The 23,390-nt window shown below is 33.7% G+C and overlaps 1 protein-coding gene across 2 annotated transcripts; it reads right to left on the bottom strand.

Annotated features, from left to right (window-relative positions):
* Window positions 1-2,133: 2,133 nt before the first annotated feature.
* Window positions 2,134-21,840, bottom strand: LOC128239763 (interferon-induced very large GTPase 1-like). Of its 2 annotated transcripts, XM_052956183.1 has the most exons (11): window positions 21,758-21,840; window positions 18,904-19,077; window positions 18,423-18,623; window positions 17,843-18,052; window positions 11,692-11,901; window positions 11,247-11,465; window positions 10,073-10,357; window positions 9,623-9,837; window positions 9,261-9,360; window positions 8,281-8,544; window positions 2,134-7,853 (listed from the first exon to the last, which is right to left on the bottom strand). In XM_052956183.1, exons 2-11 carry the CDS (start codon window positions 18,911-18,913, stop codon window positions 3,037-3,039), a joined length of 6,531 nt encoding a protein of 2,176 aa, XP_052812143.1. In that variant the 5' UTR covers window positions 18,914-19,077; window positions 21,758-21,840; the 3' UTR covers window positions 2,134-3,036. The 2 variants fall into 2 exon arrangements, with proteins under 2 accessions (XP_052812143.1, XP_052812144.1); XM_052956184.1 differs by lacking the exon at window positions 18,904-19,077 and having other exon boundaries at window positions 21,758-21,830.
* Between the last annotated feature and the right edge of the window lie 1,550 nt (window positions 21,841-23,390).

Here is a 23,390-nt window from a genome sequence, read left to right as displayed (position 1 = left end):
TTTCATACAGTGTAAGGGAGACAACTTCAATTGTATTGCACCAGTAGGCCTGTGATGAACATGGAATCACCTTAAATGGTTTTATAAATATTATTAAGTAAATCGTTTCTCGTATAATATTTTTTTTAAATTCGAGAACGAACTTTCACTTGTGGGGGGAATATGTTACAGGATGTTATGTTCATCTGTTCATGTTCAATTATCATCAATGCCTGCTTGCATTTAGATTGCACGAACATTATTTTTTGAGCATCTTCAGATGATTCAGATTTTATTTGTGATTCTCAAAGCAAAATCAAACACCGTTTATTCACTCATACAATATACAAGACAAATGAGGTTAAATACGCAATACATATACTTCATTGCGGCAACTATAAAAATAGGTTAAGTATCAAGCTTATTCATATATTCATATCAAGCTTATATATATATATATATATCTGTATACAATAAAAAACACACAAATAATTATTCAAATCAATTTAGGTACTAGGTACTAACTTTTTTTCATTTTATGTAAAAGTTGTGATTTTTATACATATATCATATTGCTTAGATGTTTCATATAACTAATAGCTACTTCTAATTATGCAGATTAGGGCATTGAACTTACAGACGAAACGAAGAAAATAATGCTTATCTTACAAACACACGGTATATATGTATATGTGAATTGTATATAATTAAAATATCACACTTGCGCATAAACATTTTTATTTAATCGAAAACGTGAATTTTTACAATAGCTTAATTGAATAAACGCACACGCACGCGCATCCCCACTATATACATATATGCGAAACGTTTGAGTTTGATTCACATATAATTTCTACAAGCAAATAAGTTCGATTATCACACAAATTCCGAATAAATAAGAAGCCCTAGGAATAAAACACTGAAAAACGTCTTAGTGAAACATTAAAGTAAGACTAAGAAATAAGATTCAAACACTAATGATATCAAAGACAATAATTAAAGCTTAGATGACTTAAATTCCAAAAAGAGTTCTTCAAAAAATATATATAAGTCAAAGTATCAAAGAAACTGTCTTGAGTTTCAGTGACAAAATTGAAAAGGGTTGTTCTCATAGCAAACATCTGTTTTTTTAAAGCTTTAGCATCTCAACCCTAAATTTAGTTAAAATTCTTCAATTTCATTGTCAAATGTGAGTTTCCATACAAATGTTATTTTTTTTGTAGCTGGTGCTAAATACAATGTTTTTATTCTACCCATAAAATTAAAAATTGATTGTTTATAAAGATTTTATAAAAATCGCTTTACATGAACCAAACTAAACAGCAAGTGTTCATGTGTCATAAGACATAGTTTGTTCTGACAATCCATAATCTATAAGGTGCTTATTGATTAAAAATAAAACATCTTTGACACTGATTTTCTTCCACTTTGGACAGTGTTTAAATGTGTGTTTTTTGCAAAATGACTCAAATACATCCTCTTTTATCATATAAACCATGTACAATGTAACAACTTTGTAAGCAATTATTGTCTGAAACTGCTAACAAGATTTTCATCGGCATTTACAAAGCAATAATAAAGAGAAAAATAACTTGTAAAACGCCATTTCGTAACAACATATACATAGGATTCCTGCTAGACAACATAAATTGCTAAGGAAACGAACTTTGACCTGTAGTGCCGTAAAATAAACAAGAAATGCCAAAGTCGCCCATCTTAAAGCTTAAAACGTTGATGTTGACAACAACAAATTTACTCATTGAGTTCTCACTAAGAACCAATTACCGTTCTTTTTTCAATAAAAGCAATACTTGTTAAGGTCAGATCAATAAACATTTCAGCTATTAAGCTTTCAATAGACATTTTAGCTATGATAAGTGTGAACGTTATGATTTACATTCTTAGAAAAGTGCATAATTGCTAGGAAAGAAGCCTGTTTCTGTATTAAAAACAAAACGGCACTGTCAGGAATAGACATTCTTATCAAATAAACACACAGAGTCATATAAAAAGGGGACAAATGCATTGGCATTTCTTTTACTTGTAATACATTTAATCAAACACAAACGAAGATAATGTAAAGATAAAATTATCAATCATAAAATATTATAATGAAAGAGTGACAAAAAAATGACAATATTAAAAACCAAAACCTAACCCTTTAACACGTTTATTGAATGAAAAAATGTGATCGTATATTTAACAAACAATCAGAATAAAACAAAGCAAACTAAATCTGAACCCGCTCTCCGGAAACGGACGCCACTAAACTATATTCGTCTGGGTCTTTTTTCATTAAAAATGCACTCTTACTCACAAATAAAGTTAACCGCAATTATTACAATTGTTTTATTCTACTGAAAAGGATGAATAAATGTCGCAAACAATGGTTCTTATGAATACAACCGAGTTTAATTTAAAAGATATGTGCAGAATACACGATAATTCTAGCGTTGAAATGATGGTAGATCACAGTAAATCTTTTAGCACTCACCAATCTTTTTCTTATTCGGCGTTTGCGTTTTCAGATATAAAGTACACGGTTACAATCTGGTTATCAGTATTAATATTATCAATATTATTATTTTTTCCATAAAATGCATTATTTAGTAAGTAGTTAAAGGTTTATCACTCAAAAAAAAAACTATATATATTTTTATATTGATTTTGAATAGGAGTGTCACTTTAACGATTTTTGACATAAGGTAAAAAAACTTAGGCTTAGTGTCATAATTGTGTTATTTTATATATATATATGTGTGAATTGAAATTTAGTCTGTATTACGATTTTTTTAAGATCCTTCAATGAAATGAGAACAGTATATAAACAAATAAGAAAAGAAATTCATGGATACAAAAAGAAAGTTTCAACAACTTGATAAAAAAATAGTTAATATATTTTATTTATTGATTCATTGATAGTGGGTTTAAAATTCTTTTGTAGAATAATGGATTACATGGAATCGGCACGGCGTGTTTTATTTCAATAACAGTTTACAAGTAAAAACTTCATCATTTGCGGTAATGATACCTTTGTTTGAACTGGTAAAAGTATTTTTAAATGACAGTAAAGTATGTATCCAGACTTTTTTGCGCGTCCTCATCTGATATTTGGCCCCAAGAATCTGGTATTTCTGATATTTTGTATTCGTAATGTCTTTCCAAGTCCTCAGCGTATTTTCCAACAAACCATAACCAGTGTTTACAACAACCATGAGGGTCTGATGATGGCATAATCTCCCAATCATTAAAAAATTCTCTGTATTCTCTATATAGATGGCCTTCATCGTTTTCTGTTAATGGTTTTTCACAGCAACATTTATTTCCAATAACAGAACAAAGATATCGCCTTTCCATGGAATTAACAAGGAAATTGCATGTACTCAGAACCATTTCTTTGGATGTAACCCATCTTGTACCCTTTCCACCTGTCGGGCGATGTTGTAAGCACTGGTGTTTTTCTTTATGGTCCTTTGATTTCATACATGGCTCTTGGCAAAAAGGACACACCTCTGAACAACCCCAACATATGTCGAATATACTTTCATACAAAACAGTGAATGTATTTTGTCTGGCATCAACGTTCCTTAAACTATTTTCAATACGCTCAAAAGTTTCAGAAAGTAGACCTCCACGCGTTTTATCCATTAGGAAAGAAAAAAAGCATTTGAAGTCTTCCAATTTATCGATTTCCAAAAATGTTCTAAAATGATATTCGCTGAACGTAGATAATGTCAGATGTTCAGCAAATCGGCGAAACCAAGTTGACACGTTGACTGACGAGTCTACATCAGTTTGGAATATGGCTTCCTGAATCTCTCTCTGATGTTTTGTTATTTCCTGTTCTAAAAGCTGCATGTATTTACGTTTTGAATGCAGAACTTCATTACACTCATGTATAAACCAGGAACAACAGAAATCTCGAGGGTCTTTTATGTACTTGATAAAATCTTGAAAACAGTTGGCTTTCAAAAGAGAACAAGACACTGTTTTGATTAAATTGAACTTGATATTTGGTAACTCTTGTAAAAGTAATTGTTTAGCCCGGATAGTTAGATTTTCTTTGATTATGTCCGTAACTGCATTTTCGATGCCGCGACAGAATTGTATGGCAGCTCTTTCCTCTAATCTTCTTTGTGTAATTTCGCTCACGAACAAATCGTACATTTCATTTCGAAAACGTTTAAGCGATGCAGAAAACCCGTATTCGTTTTCGTATGTATCATTATGGCAATCTATCATGTAACTTGCATATTGTAAAGTCTGCACAACAATTTCTGTTACGAATGACGCTTTTAACGTGACTCCCTTATTTCTCAATCTTTTATCGACATCATTAGATTTTGAAACAATTTCTTCAAAAACCCATTTTATGTCGGTCTCATTTATTAGTCCTTTGGTTTGATACGATTTGCGTAATAGCAGTACAACATTTCCCGAATATTCTTGCAATTCAGGCTTGATAATCGACTTTTGAACATTTTGAAGTATTAGAAAAGGCGAATGAATACGGTCTATACTGTAATTGTCCTTTGATATGTTGCCATCAGCAGGCACAACAAAACTTGTTGAGCTATGCATAGCAATCTTTCTTTCAAAACCACTTAACGCGTCTGCTAGCAACGCACCAGAGCTATAATTGTTGATCATTATGGATCGAAAATGCTTACGCACATTTAACACTGGGAGAGTTTTTTCTCTTTCTTGACAAAAATCATTTTCGTAGGTATTCCAAAGTTTATCAAATTCATGATCATATTCATCTTGTTTCTTTCCTTGCATAGTCTGGGCTATTCTAATAGATGCATCTTTCAAAACATCGCGATGTTTCTTACCAACAGAAGCTGTTTCTGCCTCTAACTTTATATGATAAAAATATCTGTCGACATCCTGATTGATAAACCTTCTCAGTTCTTCATAAAAAAAATCAACATATTTTATATATCTTGATTCCCACTGTATAGCAATATTGGGATACGGACAGTTTTTCAATACTTTTATAGTAAACTCTTTAGCTTCGGAGCAAAGTGAATTTATGTATAACGCTAACGATTGCTTTAATTCTGCTTTTGTTCTCTGCATTTTTGTATCAGTCTCGACCTCGCCTTTTCTTTTTGTTTTGTTAAACTCGTCTTGCAATCTGAGTTGCGATTTCCATAACATTTCATGTATTTCTTTCTCTATGCAACAATATAACTTGATTTCGAGATTGTTTCTGAACGAAAATACAAAGCTTTCTGATATAACACCATCCCAAATGACACTTGCAAACTCGGATATATCTCCGAAGGATTTGTACTTGTCCTGACCTAGAGAAAGGGTTATATTGGATTTGATTTCAGCCACACGTTTGCTGTACTTGGAATTAAATATACGGATTTCTGATTCTCCGTGCCATATGTTCGGTAAAGCTTTGAAAGGTCTACGTTCTTCAAATTGCATTATGTCATTAAAAGATGAAATATGTCCCAAACCTTCCGATTGAGCTGCTTCAGTTGCAACGGTATCCATTATTTTTCTAAATTCTACATACCCTTTCTGCATTTGTTCTTCAGACTGTTCTTCAACGTTGTTATGTACAAACAAACATTTATGACCTAAGACAATTCTCGAATTCGCTGTCTTCAGTCTAAGAGATGAATGGACTACAATTTGTATGATATCTGTTAATTCTGCTGAGTTTTCTCCGTTCACTGTCATGATAGAAACGTTGCCTAACCCCGAAACAAATGTTGCTAACTCATTATCACGATCGTACTTCTTGATTGCACATTGTAATTCAGGAGCACGAAGCCCTTCAGAATCAAAGACCATTATATACTTAGACGGACGTTCACCGAAACCATCTGAGATAGGAACAAGTCTTGCTTGCACCCCTTTTGTGCATCTACCACCGCGAACTCTGAATTGCTGTCCAAACATGGTGTTCAATAGGGTTGATTTTCCAGTACTTTGAAGACCTAAAACTGACACTATTGTTATTGAGTCTTTTTTGGTAATTTTTTTATCCAAAGCTTTAAATAATTTACCTGTCCAGCATTTAGGCATAAAAAAGTGTTCTGTTACTATATCAGTTGCCCATGTACGTACCATCAAGTTAGTAAAAGACCGGACTATATGTTTTGTTTGTGGAATGTAAAATTGTTTACAACTTTTGTTCAGATATATGATTGAATCATATACATGACTGACTTCTCTTAACAGGTGATCAACTGTAAGGCTCGAAGCGCTTATCTCGCAATCCAGAGCAACAAATCGTTCATTCAACTGCCTCTTTTCAATGGTTTCTGATCCGTTTTTGGAAAGTAAAATTCTCTCATAAACCTTATTCTTTTCTCTTATTATGCTAGATAACAATTCCGACGTTTCGTTATCTATAAGTACTTTCAAACATTGAATAAAAATGTTCTGTACTAAGGGCTGGTTGTTTGTGTAAACAAGATACTTGGCGAACACTATCGTTGTCTTTGTGATTGAATACAGTTGTAATTGCCGAGTTCTTATCATAGTATTATGTATACGTTCTGATTCATCTTCGCTTTCATGTGGAGCTCGAAGATCTTTATAGATATCATACAATGATTTTGAATGTACATACGAAACAGGTGTTAACTCAGTTAAGCAGTTTCTGAAAAGATCCTTACTATTTGCTCTATATGATTGTCCTCTGATCCATTGTAGGTCATTCATCATCGAATTGAAAATATCTTGCGCCATCCTTTTCCCGTGTTCAAGTTGTATGCCATGCTCCTCAAACTCAGAGTTGTTCCATTTGTTACAAAACCTGTTGAGTCGTTCTTCAACTGATTTCGAATGTCCAAAATCTTTCAATACCCGTGAAATAACCGTGTCAATTTCTTGAATTAATTGAGGCACATCTTTTTCCGAGTGTCTTTCGTGAGTCGAATTAACCTCTTTTGATTTTTCGTCTGCATTATAAGAGCTTGCTAAAATATCTTTTAACTCTTTCCTTTTATGAAATTCGGTATGTTCGGACAACAATAATAAATGACATGGAAACGAATCTAGTATTTGTAAAAGCGTTTTAGATTTTGAATGAAGATGTCCAATGTCTACAATAACAACACAAACATCCGTAAGTTTTAGTATCAAATCGTTAAGACGGTATTTTCCTTGTGATTTCGAATATATTGTTTCGAAATCCCCACGCACATTCAAAAACGTTCTTGCAACGCTATCCGGGCCTTTAGGCGATAACCAGCTAATTTCAACAGTTTCTTCGTGAAGATAGCGCTTTAAACGGCCACCCCTACAGTCTTTGTTAAAGAAAGTATGAAACGCGTTGCTTCTTTTATGAAAAATTCTGTTTAAAAGCAGTGACTTGGAAAATGTAGGTCGGCCTAGTCGTATGAATGTGATGACATTAGTTTTCATATTAAGCGCATTTGTATTTAATACCTGCGTGTCATCGCTGTGCTCTTGAAGTAATTGCAATGGCCAACGCGCGATTTGAAGTGACCCATTTAAGTAATGTTTATAAACAAATGGTAAAGCTATTTTACATAGATGCATCTTTTGAAATAAAAGAGGTCTAAGCATTATGTCTGTACAGTGAAAAACTGCCATGAAAATATCTATTACACTAATGTCTGTATTTTCATCATCCACAGGGTCATCTCCGTCGTCCCAAAACGTGTTTCTCTCGGTTGTAACACGAAGTGAGTTTGGAATTCCTTCCCCTTCATTCCAATTTACAAACATAAGCTTTTGTAAAAGAATCCAGGGGGATTCTTTTAGAGATGCAGACTCACTTTTCGAGTTATAAATTGTAATTGCTTCCTCAATGGAAATTTTGTGGTCCAGCCGTTCGGTTAAATGCAAACGTTCAAATATATGGCGACCAGCTTTTGTTTCTGAAAACAATGATAAATTACAAATTTCACACGCATGAATCAATTTTAACAGTTATGATCAATTTCAATCATAATATTATATGTTCATTATATCATCTTTGCTGTTATATTCCAGCAATCATTAAGAATTTTGATGTTTGATGTTATGTTCCCGATAAGTCAAACTCTTTCACGTTCATGTTGCTAGGACACCATGCAAGAATTAGGTTTTTTAGAAGAAATATTTGAAAGTTTTCTGAAGAGGTAACACATAATTTAAGTTAACATATACATGGATGTGTTCCAATGCAAAGCACACGTATGCATTATTGATTTCGATCTGTTAAATTTATTGTTAAATTTTAATGACTTAAACATGGTACGCTAAAAAGAAACTCTTGAATTTCTGATGATTGCATTAAAATTATGTTCATTTTTTCAGACTCACTTTTCTCAGGTTTGCTCCTCCCAGTAGATTTTACAGATTGTTGCTCATTCTGTTGTTTTTTATTGTTTGCAAAGGACTCATAGTCGAACCACCCAGGTGGCGATCCGTTATTAAGCATTGATTCTAAACATAGCTGTAAGTCAAGTGCAAGTGCGTCGTCCTGGGACACAACGAATATGCATTTAAGAATTCCTGTCCCAACACGCTTAAGCTCTAACAATGAAGCTGTAAATTCAACCATTGCGAGGAACGGTGGACAGTTTCCTGAAAGGTCCATAGCAGAGGGTTAATCAGCTTACACGCGAGCATGTATTTCCGGTGAGATTAGCACCCACCTGACACGCTCATATAAAACCATTCGCTATATGGTGTGCATTTTTTTTTCAGAAAATAAAAGAACCTAGAATTTTAATTAGAACGTTAAAATATATTTGATCATGCTAATTGGATGCAATTATTTGTGGAACGGTGATAACCGAGTTTTATATAAACTATAAACTTATGTGTAACATAACGTTCCCGTTTCAATAAGTTCAATAATACAGTTATACAAATGTACGTAATCCTGGATAGCTTTATCGGGAATAAATGTATTACAATCAGCAACGGACAGTTCTTCGTAGGTTCGAATCTCACAAATTTTCTGTCAATAACATTTATTCATGAAACCATTTTAACGATACCTCGCCAGTTAATTTGTTCCACATAAAACAGTCAGCAATTATAAACAGGCACAATTTTGAATAATACTCAATTATGATTGGTCCGCAACAAAGTTCAAACATTAACCAAATTTAGAAGTACATGTATATCAAATTCCGATAGTATATGCAAAATATAATTATACTTTGTTTGTGATAAGCATTCTCATGTAATTTCTTATGTGCGGAATTACAGCATGCAATAAACCAAAGCGAAAGCAATCGAAAATAATGATTCTTTAGAATTTAATGATTGTTATAAAAATAATCATTTCATACCATATGAGAAAGGACTAAATGCCACCGACTTTTTGCTACAGTGCATCACCTCGGTAGATATGCTCTTTCGAAGCTGCAGACTAAAATCTTCAATGTTTTTCTGTTTGAAAGAAAACGAGCATATGTCTAGATACAATTAGTATTACAAATAATATTTTAACCCATTTTAATATATTTTAGTTTTACAGAGAAACAAATTATATAAGCGATTTATTTCGTTTACATGCATTACGCATATTATTCAACACTTAAATGATTTTATAAATATAATGTTGTTTTACGTACCTATTGTAATTCAATAGGTAAGAATTATTTCATATATTGTGCAAAAGATTCACAAAATCTTGATAATTGAAGAATACCTTTGTTCTGCACTTAACGTCGGCCCACTGTGGGCTATAAATTGTCCTAACGCGTGGGTCAGAAGGATGCCCTTTTGTATGGACATCTACATATATAACGTCCACTTTGATGCTATATATGTCTTCAAAGCACACTTGCACACTGACTTGAGCATTCAAACTTAATACTTTAAAAAGGCTTGAATGGTTAGTTCCTGATCCCGATAACATCATTTCTACAAAAATATACAAAACATTAATTAATCATTGCTGTGAATCGCTACTTGTTCGTAAACGTTTACACATGAACTATTGTGGGAGATTTACATCATCCATGTAAATTTATTTTGAACTTCGTCAAACAGGTACAAGTAGGTTCGTGTAAGGTCAGCAGGAATGGCATTTTCACTATCACGAGAAAAGCGTTTTCGCATCGGTCAGCACGATTGGCATGATTTTATTAATACTTACCGTTCACTTTTTCTCTAAGCATATTCCAATCGATGTTCGAACCGTTATCTAAATAACGCAATTTTTCGATCAGAGTTGGTAAAACCCTATTGCCTTCAGACATCTGATTCCATTGGATAAGTACCATGGTACTATGATTCCCTTCTGTTGTTGTTGATCTCTTTATATCAGTAGTTGCGTCATATTCTACACACAACGCTAACGCTAGTTCCTTCCAATGCACATCGATCGCTTTGGAAATATTTTTAATGTTTTCATCAGTTAGTCCTATACTCGGCCATGGCTCTAAAATAGCATTGGGGCAATTTACTAGTATTGACATACTTAAATTAGATTATAGCATTGGTTAACACGTTATTGGCATATCTAAATTGTGGATTTAGTATGGACACTTCATTTTACCTGTTTACTACCCAACACCAATATCATATAACATTGAGTGGTTTTGTTAATATGAACGAAAACGTGAAGAGTTTTAAAATGGCCTGACTTTTATTTGCTTGTGATTATGATAAAAAATACATTATCTGAAACTAGAGCAGACCATCAGTTACGTATACCCAAACACGCAGCCTGGACATAGTAATGGTAATTTATTTATTTTACCTGTTTTTTTTTATAGTGTTAAACACGTGGCCAAAAATAATAATGTAAATCAATCAGACCTGTCATGAGCTATCGTCCGGACACCAAATGTTGTCAAATTTATTGGAAAGGGCACAACGCCTTCCAAGTAAGTAGTTTATAACTGAACTATCCGTCAACCCGTTCATGAGTAATTGTCCTGACACCGTATTTATATGGCAAATTCTATGTTGAGAAGGACCATAGTTCCGTCAAAAATAAATAGATGATAACCAAAGTGGTACTTCACCTTTATTTTTATGGTGCTTAACATGTTTATTATTATTTTATTAAAATTTACAACCGTCTAACATTGCACGTGTTATCGTCAGGTCAATCCGATAAACACACTCCTACAGTCCCCTTAAACTTTTGTGTTGGGCTAGTGGGTAAAGATATAGATAATTTCTTTAAATCAGTTTTTTTTTTATTTTTTTTTGTTACGTATTTGTTATGTGAGAAAGTCTTGTCTAATGGTGAAACATTTATCGTACAAAACCTTCACAAAAAGGCAATTGTCTTTTAATTTTTTAACTTCGAAAATACTAACCCTCTTCAGGAGCAGCCTCTTCAGGAGCAGGTAGAAAAGGGCCTGGGTTAGATTCGATTCCGGACATAAGAAGCAGCAAACCTATGAATCTGACAGCGCCTTTCATTGTTACAAAGCGAAGAGCAAGAATGGTTGCAAAAACCGCGCCTATCATCTGCAAATGAGACACAGTATTCCCGTTCGTGCCCGAGTTAGCAATTTCATCATTTCCGGTTTCTTCTGCAAATAGTGTTAACATATTTTGTAGATTTTTGTAGATTACATATTTTATATAACAAAGCGTTCGATTTTACAATATCCGTCCGTTTGACCTAGATTAAGTGTTAAACGTTTGTGGAAAAAGGTCTGAAATAACATATAAGCTAAATGCATGATCACAATAAATAGTTATAAGTATAATAGCACATTAATTATTTTCTTGAAATGAAGACATAAATAAAATTACCTGTAATGACACTATTGACATTTGCATGTTCCTGGATGTTTACGAATGCCACAATGATCATCACAAGCAGATAAACTAGCAGCGCAGTCAGACGACACATTTGGCGAAAGTTTAACTTGACGACGCTAGTCATCACGTCCACACCAAACGCAGCTTTGTTTGTTCCTATCCGAGCTCGGTATGTCTGTATATCTATACCCATCTCTCTGCCTAAAATATAATCAGATAATTTACAGTTATTGTATAATGACGGGCAGCCAATTGCTTTATTGTTGATAATTGTTACAAACGATATATTTTTTAAAGTTTACAAGTTTACAAATCAATGAACATTTTGACTCAATTTTTAACGACAACATGCTAATTCACTGTGGTAGATCTAAAGTATGGTGGTTTCAAATTATCATAAATTTCAAGGGAAGTTTTTGATCTGCAGTGGTAGGTTGCCCTTGACCATAAGATAACCCCTATTGTTATTGATATCAGTCTAATCAATAGTTTGTATTCACAGTAACTTGAGAACGGTTTGATTCATGACCATGAAACCACGTCCGCACTTAAAAAGTTTACCTTTATTGTTTTGAACCTATTGGAACAATTCATAAACAAATGCATATGTAAATATATGTTTATGCATTTCTTACAACATATTTATTTAAATGTTGTTTTTTTTTAAACTTTTTAACCATTATATATTTTACAACGATTGTGAAGGAAGCTATGATAGCTTATACTAAGTCACTCTCATTGGCATGATGTTGCGCGAGAGTGTGGTCTTGTGTTGTGTGGGAAACCGGAGTACTCAGAGAAAACCGACTTGTCCGGCTTGGTGACCACTAACCAAACTCACATGCGCCAAGGCCGGGAATTGAACCTGGGTCGCTTTGGTGAGAAGCGAGTGCGCTAACCACTGCGCTAAACGGACAATTATAATTGTTTAAACTATCACATGTTGCTAATGAAACAGCGCTCAAGGAGCATGAAATTTGACAAATATATGTAATTGTATTTTATATGACTTTTGAATTATGAAAAACATGTTTTTCTCCATTCCATTGTGCAGACAACACAATCGGGGGTAAACCTAATTTTGCTTTCATGACGGGGATATCGCCATGATACATGTATGTTGATTAACAATATTAAAAGATAATGGACGTTTTTAATTTAAGACCCAGTCATTTTCAGGATAACGACGCTACCAACAATGACATTGAGGCGATGACAAAAAGTAGAATTGTTTTTAAAAAAAAAAAAAAAAAAAAGCTAATTAGAGGATATTTGTTGCTGTCAGTTGAAGATCGTTTTTTATTTCACAAGTGAAAAAACATTTATTCCCGAGTGTCGAAATCACGAGTGAAACTATAGTTTATCTATGATCGCGAATGAAATTAAATACGATCTTACACTGAAATCAACAAATTTTCTGTTTCGTTTATGCTTATTTTCGGAGTTTTAGTAGTATTTAAAAACAACGCCGCTATCCGTAGGACGCCCCTCTCAAAAAGTTTAGCTAATAAAATGTAATTTTCTATTTCCGGTTCGTAAGAGAAAAAAGTCTTTGGACATATTTTTATAGTTTTTTTATTCACTTGTTTTTTTATATTTTATGAACATTGGTTAATGAACTTACATGTATGCATCTATGTTCCAACATATAACGAAAGCACTTTTAAATTAAACAGAAAATAAACACATGACCAATTTACTACACCGCCATTAATTGAATGCAAATATGAAAGGTCGAACGTGTTTGTAAAACAATTGTGGATAACCACTGGATAGAAACGTTTTTCTTAGTTTAAGAGTTTGTTTCATGATACATTGGTATTCAGTCATTCGTCACTGTCAGACATCAGTCTGATTCGTTTCAAGGCCAGTAAAGAATGAAGACCACAATTGACAAAATTTGAGGCGTGGGTGGAGTTAGCAGATCATCAGCTAACCTGTTCATTTGTGTGTAAAAAGTCCGGTAAGTTTGAATTACCTATTGCAACGACAAACAGTTAGAAAATATATTTGAACGATTATATATCACCCTATTTATTTTCAAGCAGTTGTTTTCATCTGTAATTTGTATGAAAGTAAATGTAAACAGGATTACCATTTTTCTAATAAATAAATAAGTGGAAGTAACAAACTCTTAATATGTATTTTAAAAGTAGTTTTTAAAGTCGACATTAACAGACCTTATTGTGCAATGAAATATCAAATTGATGCTTTCACTGTTGTTATTTCACTGATAAAAATCCATCGAAAAAAATATCTTTAGCCGCCGTTCACCTTGAATAGTGTACGCAGTTTTTGAACATTTAGCCCGAAGGATAAATGAGGGAAACCGCCTGAAAACTGAAACATTCTACTTTTATCGTAAAAAAATGAAATAGGCCAAATCCAGTATGAATTAATGAAGTTTCATTTATTTGGTCTAAAAATAAATTCACAAAAATATACCCACATGTTAGTGTATAAAATAAAAAAATGTGTCTGATATGTTAACAAAAATTCTTCTGACATACCAGCCATTATAAGTTTTTAATAGAACCATCCAACAATTTATTCACAATATCATTTTTGCAACAATAATTATTGTTGAATTGCCCTTTCAATTACAACAAAATTGTAACTTCCTTCAAATATTGGTAGACTTAACTCTCCTTAAAACCCAAGGGGAAGCCATTGCTCCCATCAAAAAATGGTTTAATAAATGGCATACTTAGTATGTATAACACATGCTTTTATTTAAAACATTTTATCGATCTTGGGTTGTATTCAAAATTCAACTTAAGTCAATCTCATGGTCATACATCATTGACTTCATTCACTTTCTTGGTCAGTTATTAATAACAAGTAATCCGATTAGCTACAACGTTCTTAGAACCAATTTAGAACAATATTGAATAACAGCCCAGCCCAAAATATAAAATGGCTTAATGGAGGTGATTGTGTGATAAGTTTTCTTTTCCGAAATATTTTTGTATAAATGTTATCACTGCAAAACATTTTTAATAATACGTATGTTGTTTTAAGATGTATTTTTAAATAAATCACATTAATACAGAACGTAAGAAGCCAATCGGTCTTGTTTTTCATAAATGAGGTAACAGTGATAGCATTAACATGACATTGGTAGAAATGCTCCTATTATAGCAAGATACAGTTATGGCTGCTACTCCCAAAACATCTCAAAGTTGCTAAATAAATGTTTCCGAATACAAATTCTACATTAATGTTATCCGGTGCAAAATTCTACATCTAAGTTTTAGCGGGCACAATTCTACAAAAATGATACAGCGTACAAATTCTTCATTATATTTCAGGATGTAAAATTCTACTTTAATGCGTCAGGGTGCAAAATTCTACACTTAAGATGCATGCCGCAAGCTTCTACGTTAATATGTCAGGGTAAAATATGCAATATTCATGCAGGGCGCAATATTCTACATTAATATGTCAGGGTGCAAAATTCTACATAAATTATACAGGGCGCAAGTTTCTACATTGATGTGTCAGGGTGCAATATACACTAATGATGCAAGGCGCAATATTCTAAATTAATATGTCAGTGTGCATAATTCTACTTAAATATGTCAGAGCGCAATAGTCTTCATGTGTCACGGTGCAAACTTCTACATACATATTTGAGAGTGCAAAATCTACATAAATGTGTCAGAGCACAATATTCTACACTGATGTGTCAGGGTCTAATATTCTTCATTATTGTGTCCAATATTTTATTGTGTGCAAACTTCTAAACTAATAATGCAGGGTGAAAAATTCTACACTCATAATGCAGGGTGAAAAATTGCAGGGTGAAAAATTATATACTCATAATGCAGGGTGAATAATTCTACACTCATAATACAGGTTGAACAATTCTACATGCATGGTGCAAACTTCTACATGCATGGTGCAAATTTCTACACTAATAATGTATGGTGCAAACTTCTACATGCATGGTGCAAACTTCTACATGCAGGGTGTAAAATTCTACATGCTGTGTGCAAAGTTCTTCACTAACAATGCAGGGCGCAAACTTCTACACTTATAATGCAGGGTGCAAACGTCTACACTAATGATGCAGGGTGCAAACTTATACACTAATAATGCAGAGTGCAAACTTCTACACTTATGATGCAGGTTGCAACATTCTACACTAATAATTTAAGGTGCAAACTTTTACACTCATGATGCAGGGTGCAAACTTTTACACTAATAATTAAGGGTGCAAATTTCTACACTATTGCTGCAGTGTGAAACTTCTACACTAATGATGCAGGGTGCAAACTTCTACTCTAATAATGCAGGGTGCAAACATCTACACTATTGCTGCAGGGTGAAACTTATACACTAATAATGCAGGGCGCAAACTTCTACAATAATGCTGCAGGGTGCAAACTTCTAAACTAATGATGCAGGGTGCAAAATTCTACACTTATGATGCATGTTGCAAACTTTTACTACAATGATGCAAGGTGCAACATTCTAAACTAATAATGCTGGGTGCAAACTTCTACACTAATGATGCAGGGAGCAACATTCAACACTAATGATGCAGGGTTCAAACTTCTACACTAATGATGCAGGGTGGACACTTCTACACTTATGATGCAGGGTGCAAACTTCTACACTAATGATGCAGGGATCAAACTTCTACACTAATGATGCAGGGTGCAATATTCTACACTAATGATGCAGGGTGCAACTTTCTACAATAATGATGCAGGGTGCAACATTCTACACTAACGATGCATGGTGCAAACTTCTACACTAATGATGCAGGGTGCAACATTCTTATCTAATAATGCTGGGTGCAAACATATACACTAATGATGCAGGGAGCAACATTCAACACTAATGATGCAGGGTTCAAACTTCTACACTAATGATGCAGGGTGGACACTTCTACACTTATGATGCATGGTGAAAACTTATACACTAATGATGCAGGGATCAAACTTCTACACTAATGATGCAGGGTGCAAACTTCTACACTAATGATGCAGGGAGCAACATTCAACACTAATGATGCAGGGTTCAAACTTCTACACTAATGATGCAGGTGCAAATTCTACACTAATGATGCAAGGTGCAAACTTCTTCACTAATGATGCAGGTGCAAATTTCTACATGCAGGGTGAAAACTTCTACTCTAATGATAACGTGTGCAATGTTCTTCATCAACGTGTCTAGTTACAAAATTCTACACTTATGACGCAGAGTGCAATATTCTTTATCAATGCGTCAGGGTGAAAAATCTACATTCATGTTTCCTTCTGCAAAATTCTTCATGGATGTTTCAGGGTACAGAGTTCTACATTTAAGTTTCAAGATGCATTAATCATTCAGGGTTAATAATTCTACCACACAAACCATGATGTAAGCCAGATTGAAAATATCAAGCTTCAAAAGGTGTTCACAGTTCACCACAAATGCACTACTTCACTGGAATCTTACTGATTTGACAACACTTGCAAACAAATTTCAAACTAGAGGAGATGTCTTTAGCTGATTATTAGTTGTCAAAGAATACTTTCAAATAATAAATGTCGTTAAAAAAAGTACTTTAGTAAAAAAACTCAGTTATACATACCTCTTATTCGAATGAAAATTTACAGACAAGCGTTGTTGTTATTTGCTGTATGGTTCTCTTTTTTTAAATGCCTCAGTTTACACATTTGAAACTAACATTGATACAATGATTAAAATATAGTATGCAATCACTGTAAACGCAACATCTTCGGATAAGTTCGGATCGGAATTCATTTGTCTACTTAATCGTATGCGAAAGTTACATAATGACGTCGTTGAAATTGTTCGCATGAATTTGATTTGGACGTAAAAACAGGCTATCGCTTCAATTGCAAAATAGAGAAGTATATCAAATAAATAACTTCAATGTTGAAACAGTGAGAAGTTAATTATATTTCAATGATAAATCTCTACAAAACATTGGAAAGCATATAACAGATGAAATAATTGTTGGAGTTGAGTTTTAATCAATTGTTCTGTTTCTCTGGACGCTTCCTGGCAATCGACGTCTCAAAGATACTTTGACTTTGAGCAAATGGTTTCATAACAAATATATCAATGAATTACATAATTTATAATTTACCAACTTAGCAACGCAATATAATAAGTATTAGTTTACCTGGTTTAGGGCCTGGGTTTGGTTCTATTCCCGCTCTCAGTAATAGTAAACCAATAAATATAAGGGCTCCCGTCAACCCTGAAACTCTCTGTTTTAAAACCAAACAGTTCCACAAAGGACCCAAAATGGCAGGTATATATCGGACTGCATCGATACCTGGCAATTGCAACTCCAAAGTCTGTTCTGCCTTCTTCTGGTTAGCTACATCAACTACAAAGGCATTATTGCATATATATTAAATGTGCGCTGTCTCTTCTATATATTTCTTAACATTTAATTTTGTATTCCTAACACTTAAATATACGGGTAGAAAATGCACATTTAATAAAAAAATCGTATTTCATGAAATACACCTGGTGCAATTAACAACCCTCTGCCAACTTCCTTATCGGAGCAATATTTACACATATTTGCGTGTTTACTTTTATTTTACCATCGATGTTCACTCCAAAGGCTTCGCAATACTGCTTGATAGTATTAAGATTTATTTACTGGTCCATCAGAACACGTGAATAATTAGTTTTAAACAATGTGCGTAGCACAAAGAATATGCATACATGTAATGGATGCATAAACTCACCGGCATCTATAAGACTGAACTCGTAGGCTCCTGACCTCACCACAAGGCACATAACAATCACGAATAGAGAAATCGTCGTGCTTTTCAAGAAAAGGCTAAAGTTGACTGATATACTTGAAGTTACAACATCGGAGCCAAATGCAAACTTGTTCGTTCCTATTCGAGCTCGGTAGGTTTGAATATCAACGCCCATGATGGAATCTGAAAAAGATGAAGTAAATGTCCGTTTGGTTAACACCTTTATTCACTCAGCAAATTAGGTTATATCTGACGTCATCAGTGAAATAAGTCATGTGGAGGAAAATCATAGCTTGTTGTATAATGTTTTAAAAATGTTCAATTATTTTATGTTAACTCATTGCTATGGGTTTGCCTTAAAATCATATTTATCTCCTGGATAATGATTGTTTTTGTTGTAAACGGGAAAACCACAACAGAACTCGTTTTCGTTACATCACATAAATGACATAAATTATTGAACCTTTAAACATTAGAGTGCACAAATGAGGATGATAGTGGTCATCTAGAACAGGTGTCAGTCTCTCATCGGCCAAGAGGATGTTGGCTCGATCCCCACCCTCCGGGGTTCTTTCTCATGGCCTCTCAAAATGATTCAACCCCAGAAACAGACTCGAGAGAGATTCTTTTACCGAGTCTGAGAAAAGAAATTTAAACTAAAGATGTTACAACAACAACAAAAAAACTCCAGCCAATGTAGAGAACTAAGTTATTGATCACAAATAAAAATATGAGCAAATCAGGAACAGTAAAAGCCATATTCTGAGTTACTAATGTGCCGATAATAGTTTGCTGTTTAACTATGTGTGTGCAAGGTGTTTGTTGGGTGCTTTCGTAACAGCAAATGCCGTAACATGGTATGTGCAGCACTGGTATGCATGTAATGCATATATTGCAAGTTTCAAAGTATTTGCGCCACAAAGCCGCACATGTGTTTGAAAATTCTCCCACCCAGGGTCTTTTTCGAGACGTGTTATTGCTGTCAAAACGGCTCCAGCGCATTATGCATTCGTTTGAATCCACTGCGGCCTGCCCTGTGGCAAACGCATATTTACCAATGCATTCCTTATAATTCTTACAAAACAAACTGTTTATATATTGGCATAACTTGTTCATTTTTTAATTACTGCTGATCTTCGCATATACGGTAGCTAACTAGGAACATTCATATCCGGATTGTCGAACTTAATCGTTCGAGGCTATTTCATCCGTTATATTGTCGTCGATTAAGTGATTTTTTTTTATAGTTTTGGTAATCCTGTGGCATCTTAGTCATTAAAGGATTACTTATAATATTTTTTCGTTGTTATGAACAATCTTCATTTCACTAACTCCCTTATCATCGTAGTAATGCTTTAACACATCGTATTTACCGAGCTTTTGATTTTGATCCGTTGTATTGGAATCTTTTCGTAGCCGCCGTTTTGATGCTCCAATCTTTGTGTTAACATGATTATTCAGGATCGTCAAACGCGTCATTGGTTAAAATATCCAAAGGCACACGATACAATAATGATGCGACATAAAACGAATTAAGACAGAATAAAAAGGCTTTACAAAAGATGGCAGTCTATGAATACAGACCTTCAAAGTCAAGTATCGCCAAGCGTTAAGTTTAATCAAAACGATAGTTGTCTTTCAAGGCAAAGCACTTACGAATTATGGTTCTGCTAATTCAGAACACCTAAAAATACAAGAATTTCTTGCTTCGAGTTATCGCCTCATTATTGGATATACCATGTGTATCTTGACTTGATACGTGTTGCATGGATGTATCATTTTTATAACCATCATGCAAGTATTGATCATTAATAGAGCTGCAAATTATATCATATCTTTTAAACGAGGTATTTTAATGACAATGAAAATAATTACAGCATTCAAATATAGTGTGTCACGATTCCGTTCAAAATATCGCCATTGAGTTATGTCGTAAAACCAATGATTACTGTCAACACATTCAATAAAAGAGTATGGTTAATGCATTTTCGACAACCACTGTATTTACTTCGTTGCAATTCATAAATAGCGAGGTAGTGTATCGGAGGTATTGGATGTGGTTTACGTTGCCTTCATACTCTTATAATGCCAAAGCGACCTGCATACCCGCACGTATTGGACGAAATTGGAGTAACCTATTTGGTTGTGACTTAATGTGAGTTATGCGTTATCTGGATTTATCCATTTATGATCCAAAGCCCTGTTGTGACTTAATATAACTTTCTGCGTGTGTTGGGATGTTGAAGAACACTTTTGTAAATGGAGATGACATGTGTGTGATTATTGAACAAATACAATACAGATAGCATTATTGCTAAACTTTATCTATTAGTGACCTTAACAGTTTAATTGAAATATTTATCAATTAGTGTTCATCTATGACGAACGTAGAATAAAGAAGTGAACATACCAGTAGTTAATGTTTGTTTTTGATGCATTAATTCTGGTTTTATCACATTTTATGGCGGATAAACTGGTGAGTTATGTTAGATTTAGATTTTATCATTGCTTGGTATTAGATTTTATTTAAATCATTACATTGATCGGCCATTTTGGCAATGATCTAGACACATTGGAATGGTAAAGAATGTAAATGTGTTGCTTGTTCATGGGCTTAAACAACATAGCACATGTATAGCTTTTTTCTGATCTGTAGTTCTTGTTAGCAACCTACATACATGTATGTTAATTGCATGATCTGTTTTTTTTCTGTTTACTTGCAGTGTTTTACTGTGTTGTTTGTATTGCTCTGTAGTCTTGCCTTACTTTGCATTGTTTTGTACTCTTACATTATTTTGCTATACTTTAGTATTCATGCCTTATTTTGCATTGTGTTTCTTGCATTATTTTGTCTTTTGGTAAGCTGCATGAAAATATCAAGCATGTCTGCTTATCTTGCATCACCTGGATACCTGTAACCTAGCATTATTGTGATTTTCTGTGTCTTTTGGTTAGCTGCTTTAGAAAATATCATGCATGTCTGTTTATCTTGTAAAAGCATGTAAAGACATTTTTTCTTTCTTTTTGGGATATATGTATCAAAAGTGCCTACTTTATTTGAACTTGTATTTTTACATTTTAAAAAAAAATCAACAACGTTTTATTCACATTTTCCTTTCAAATTCACAAGGGTAATGGACTTTACACATATTAAGTCAATGTTAATTTTAGCAATGGCGGCATCTCAACCTTTCGGAACTTAAATGAATACAAAAAAGTTCATATGCTTCCCAAAATGACATTGTAATACTCAAATCAAAATTTCTATTACTTTCGCTCAAATGTAAAAATATCGTTTCAACTAAAATTCACAATACCTTTCTGAAATCAGGCCCTGTTCTCATAAAAGTAACTTCCTCTACACAGCAGAAACCACAAAATGAAAACCAGCCAGTTGTTCAGCATTAAATCCGTACGCACATGCGCACTGGCAAAAGGATCGTAAAAACGACGCATTGCGCAGCTTTTTGTGCAGAATTGAATCATTATCTACGTGCTTGGGATATACTTACAATGTTCATCAATTTGAAATAAGGTCATACATATTTTTTAAGTTAAGGTCGTTTGATCTCTTAAATATAAATGGAATATCTTAAAGATTCATGCTGTGACATCGGTTAAAATGAGTAAATGTTCCGCATTTTACATACGAATATATGGTCATTGTTTATTCAACCACGTATGGTTAAAAAACATTCACTTTCATTTTTTGAAATCTTTTTTATACGTTGTGTGACACGACAGGTTATACAGATCATTACATGTGAAAATAAACAATAACCATGGTATAAGAGAATGATATAGTTTAGAGCACGCCATTCGGTTTTCGATGGCGATGGTCTAGATGTAAACTCTGACTCTGGATCAAAGAGTAGCGAATCCAGATTCTGCAACTGATCATACGTGCATTGCTAGAAAAGGTTTACATAAATTAAGTTTCTTGATAATAATTGCGGCGTGAAACAATCTTACCTTGACCTTAAGCTCTTTTTTGTGGAAGACATATCAAATAACAGTCTAGGTTTAAGACGATATTTCACTGACCTTTACAAAGGACTTTATATGAATAGGCATTGTCTCTAAAGAGCAATATTGGACTATTGTGTTTGACGATATTGTGCGATGCATGCTGATTAAATTACCTCCTACAATATGCTATTGAAAAGAATGTGTATTTATTCTCACAGCACAATCGAAATTTCATTCAATACCAATCTAAATGACGCGACAAAGTCAATGTTTATCAATGAATTATATTGCAGTTGAAACTACTTGTGCTCGGTATGATAAATTGCAAGTTTTATGGACATTGTATTTCCCTATCCCAAATAAAATATAGAAAGTCGGTAGAAGTAGTACTAAGGCATTAGTAACGCGCTTGGGATATAAATACAATGCTAAATATATACCCAATGAAGAGAATCCGGTTGGAAAAAAATAAATAAGTACATGTGAAGCCGGTTACGTTATTATTTTTATTTTCATGAACCGTAACACTTTCACCGCATACGCAGTTGATACATACTTTATGTCTTCAAAATCTCAAGAATGAAACCAACCAACTTCACAAGCAAATTAACGTGGGCGAACCATCCGAACGATAAGAAATACTATAAAAGCGTCTAAAGAAGATGATATCGCTCAAAAAAGGAGCTAATTTTATGATAAAGGGTGCATTTGGGTGTATTTTAAGCATACTTTCTCGACCAATCTGACATGAAATATTAACTTGGACAATGGTCGTAGCAGGTAGCCTCCCCCCCCCCCCCAAATTCGCTTGTGTATTTAATATAATAATATTACGTTTCCACACTGTCCAAAATGCATGAGTGTGTTAAAACAACCAAATTGCTTTCTCAATTGGCTATATATCAGATTTTTAGCTTCAATTTGCCAGTATAATCTTCATGAATCATGAATTAACTTTATCAAAACCATCGGGACGACTCT

The sequence above is a fragment of the Mya arenaria genome, chromosome 7, assembly GCF_026914265.1.
Source record: "Mya arenaria isolate MELC-2E11 chromosome 7, ASM2691426v1".
Lineage (NCBI taxonomy): Eukaryota > Metazoa > Mollusca > Bivalvia > Myida > Myidae > Mya > Mya arenaria.
This window is presented reverse-complemented; position numbering and strand designations above follow the sequence as displayed.